Source organism: Pterocles gutturalis, unplaced genomic scaffold, assembly GCF_000699245.1.
Source record: "Pterocles gutturalis isolate BGI_N339 unplaced genomic scaffold, ASM69924v1 scaffold43641, whole genome shotgun sequence".
Taxonomy (NCBI): Eukaryota; Metazoa; Chordata; class Aves; order Pterocliformes; family Pteroclidae; genus Pterocles; species Pterocles gutturalis.
In genome coordinates, this window is record NW_010099390.1 from 31,099 (window position 1) to 33,356 (window position 2,258).

The 2,258-nt window shown below is 36.1% G+C and overlaps 1 protein-coding gene across 1 annotated transcript in view; it reads left to right on the plus strand.

Moving 5' to 3' along the window:
- The window catches only part of LOC104463683 (intersectin-2-like), a gene marked incomplete at its 3' end in the record, with an annotated part of 29,560 nt that overhangs the window by 2,219 nt on the left and 25,083 nt on the right, over window positions 1–2,258 (plus strand). Inside the window, 2 exon segments of the mRNA XM_010076112.1 lie at window positions 403–466; window positions 2,214–2,256. Of these exon segments, the coding sequence (XP_010074414.1) occupies window positions 403–466; window positions 2,214–2,256 (107 nt within the window).

The following is a 2,258-nucleotide window of genomic DNA, read 5'->3' on the forward strand; positions in this document are numbered from 1 at the left end:
AGTTGTCTGTTTGGAACAAGCACATCTTCTGGCGAAGTGATGCATAAATTCTGCTGTGGCCAAACAGCTCTGGGAAGCTGGTGTTTACCACCAGCTGGAAAGTATGCAGTCCCAGGGACTACCTTTAGGCTACATGTGGGCTCTTACCTGCAAGAACGTCCGCAGGCTTCATTATTTATTTGGCAAGTGCTTGAAATGAAAGATTGTGTACAAATACAAGGGAAGACAGAGCTGAAAGAATAACCTGAAGTTGTAGCTTTAAGCATCTGTAATTCATTCATCGGTAAGGGTAAACACCACCATCTATCTGTGTTTTATAACACATTTGTTTAACAGGATGGCTGGTACCAATTGATGTGGAACTTGGTGTAAAACTCTCGCTGTCTGTCTTGTTTTTCACAGGTGATCAAGCACGTACCTTTTTTTTGCAATCAGGTCTACCAGCTTCAATCCTTGCTGAAATATGGTAAGCTGTTCTTTTTTTTTTTACGGTGGGAGATGCATAGCATTCAAATGCTATCTTTGGTATGTTGTGTTGTCTCAAAGAGGCTTTCAGCAGTCAAAGTAGGAGTGTTGTCTGTGTCATTGTTTTAATTTTATTAAATTTAGAGGAAGGATTGAGCCCATATGTGTACCAACACCTCATTAAAAGCAATATCTTTTAAGATTTTTCTTATGATATTAATTCAAATGGGATCATATTGAACACAGCCTTTTTAAACTATAGCGAGTGCCTGAAACAAACAGTGATGAGGAATTGCGAGGCTTTCATTGAGGGAAGTGCCTGTTGGACTGCCAAAAAGGTCATTGCTAAGCCTGGGGGAAAAAAAAAAAAATAAAAAAAGGAAAAGGAGGTTAAAAAAGTATTTTAAATAATAATGTGGAAAAAAAAGGTAGATAATGGCTTAATGGATTCCTGGAGATACCAAATTGAATGATGTTTGAAATACTAGTAACAACTATAAAATGGCAATAAGATTAAGAGTGGGAAGAATCATATGCTACTAAACTGGGAGTGGAAAATACACTGAAAGTAGAAAAGAGAAAAAAATCGAAAGCCACAGAAAATTATGGTAGAAAGTCAGTTATAATACACTGTAAGATAACAACCAATGTTGTAATACAGGAACTGGAAAAGGTGCTGTTTTATGCAGCGTATGTGGTGGTTGCAACACTTGAAACAGACATTTTCTTTGTAACTCCAGCTTTCACCAGAACTCTGCATTCATTCTGGGGTGGCTGGTTGTTATAAAGATGTACACATGCTAAAACGCATGGAATGGAGGCTCATAATAATTAAGAACAACTCACTTGTGAAAGAATATTAAAGAATCTAACTGAATGGAAAGTTAGTTTCTTTTTCAGACACTTAAAGTGCACAGAGAAGAGTGGTAAGGAAATTTTTGAGTAAGGCCTTGGGGTTTTTTACTGAATAGTAACAGAATACAGCTATGAAATGGAAAATGTAGTTTAATATTAAATCTGGGTTTTTTTCCTCCTAATTGTATTTAAATTCCTGTACCTTGTCCTCACGTGTTCAAGTATTAACAAGATTTCAGATTTTCTGACTCACCAGAAATTTTCTGTTTATGTAAGGACTGTTGCATATATTTCCTGTTATGTTTAAGTTTATTTGGAAAAGTGTCAAAGGCAATGTGGATATCAGGCTTGAAAAAAACCATGCTGTTTGTGAATTAGTGCCGTTTTCCTAGTGCAGGTTTCTGCATTCCTCCAGATTCTTGCATTAATTCCTTACAAAATCCTTTAAAATAATGAGCCGGGCTAGTAGCATAGAAAGAAGCATAGCTGAGGCATATCTGTAGCAACAAGTGTATCCGCTGAGCAAGAGACTACTGCCTTTCTAAGTGTCTCTGTACTTTGTTAGGTTTTAAATATTGAATATACAGCAACTTTTAAACTGCACTCTGCAGATGGCTACCGAGTTATACTTAATGCAGCTAGATGAACACTGTGTTTGGAAGTCCAGGTCAACCTTCAATACCTGTAGGTTGACAAACTAGAAGAATTATGGTCTGCAAACTTCTGCGGGTTTGAATGTTGTTCAAAAGTAGAAAATCTACAAATGGCTGCAGTAAGTTAGTTATTTTCTGGTACCAAAGCTGTAAATAAATTTTATAAAAAGCTTCTTAAGTGAAAAACGTAAATTTTAATTTCTTTTTTGTGAGCTTTTTTCATTTTATTTTATTTTTAAGGACACTATCAGACCTGAACAAGGATGGAAAAATGGATCAGCAGGA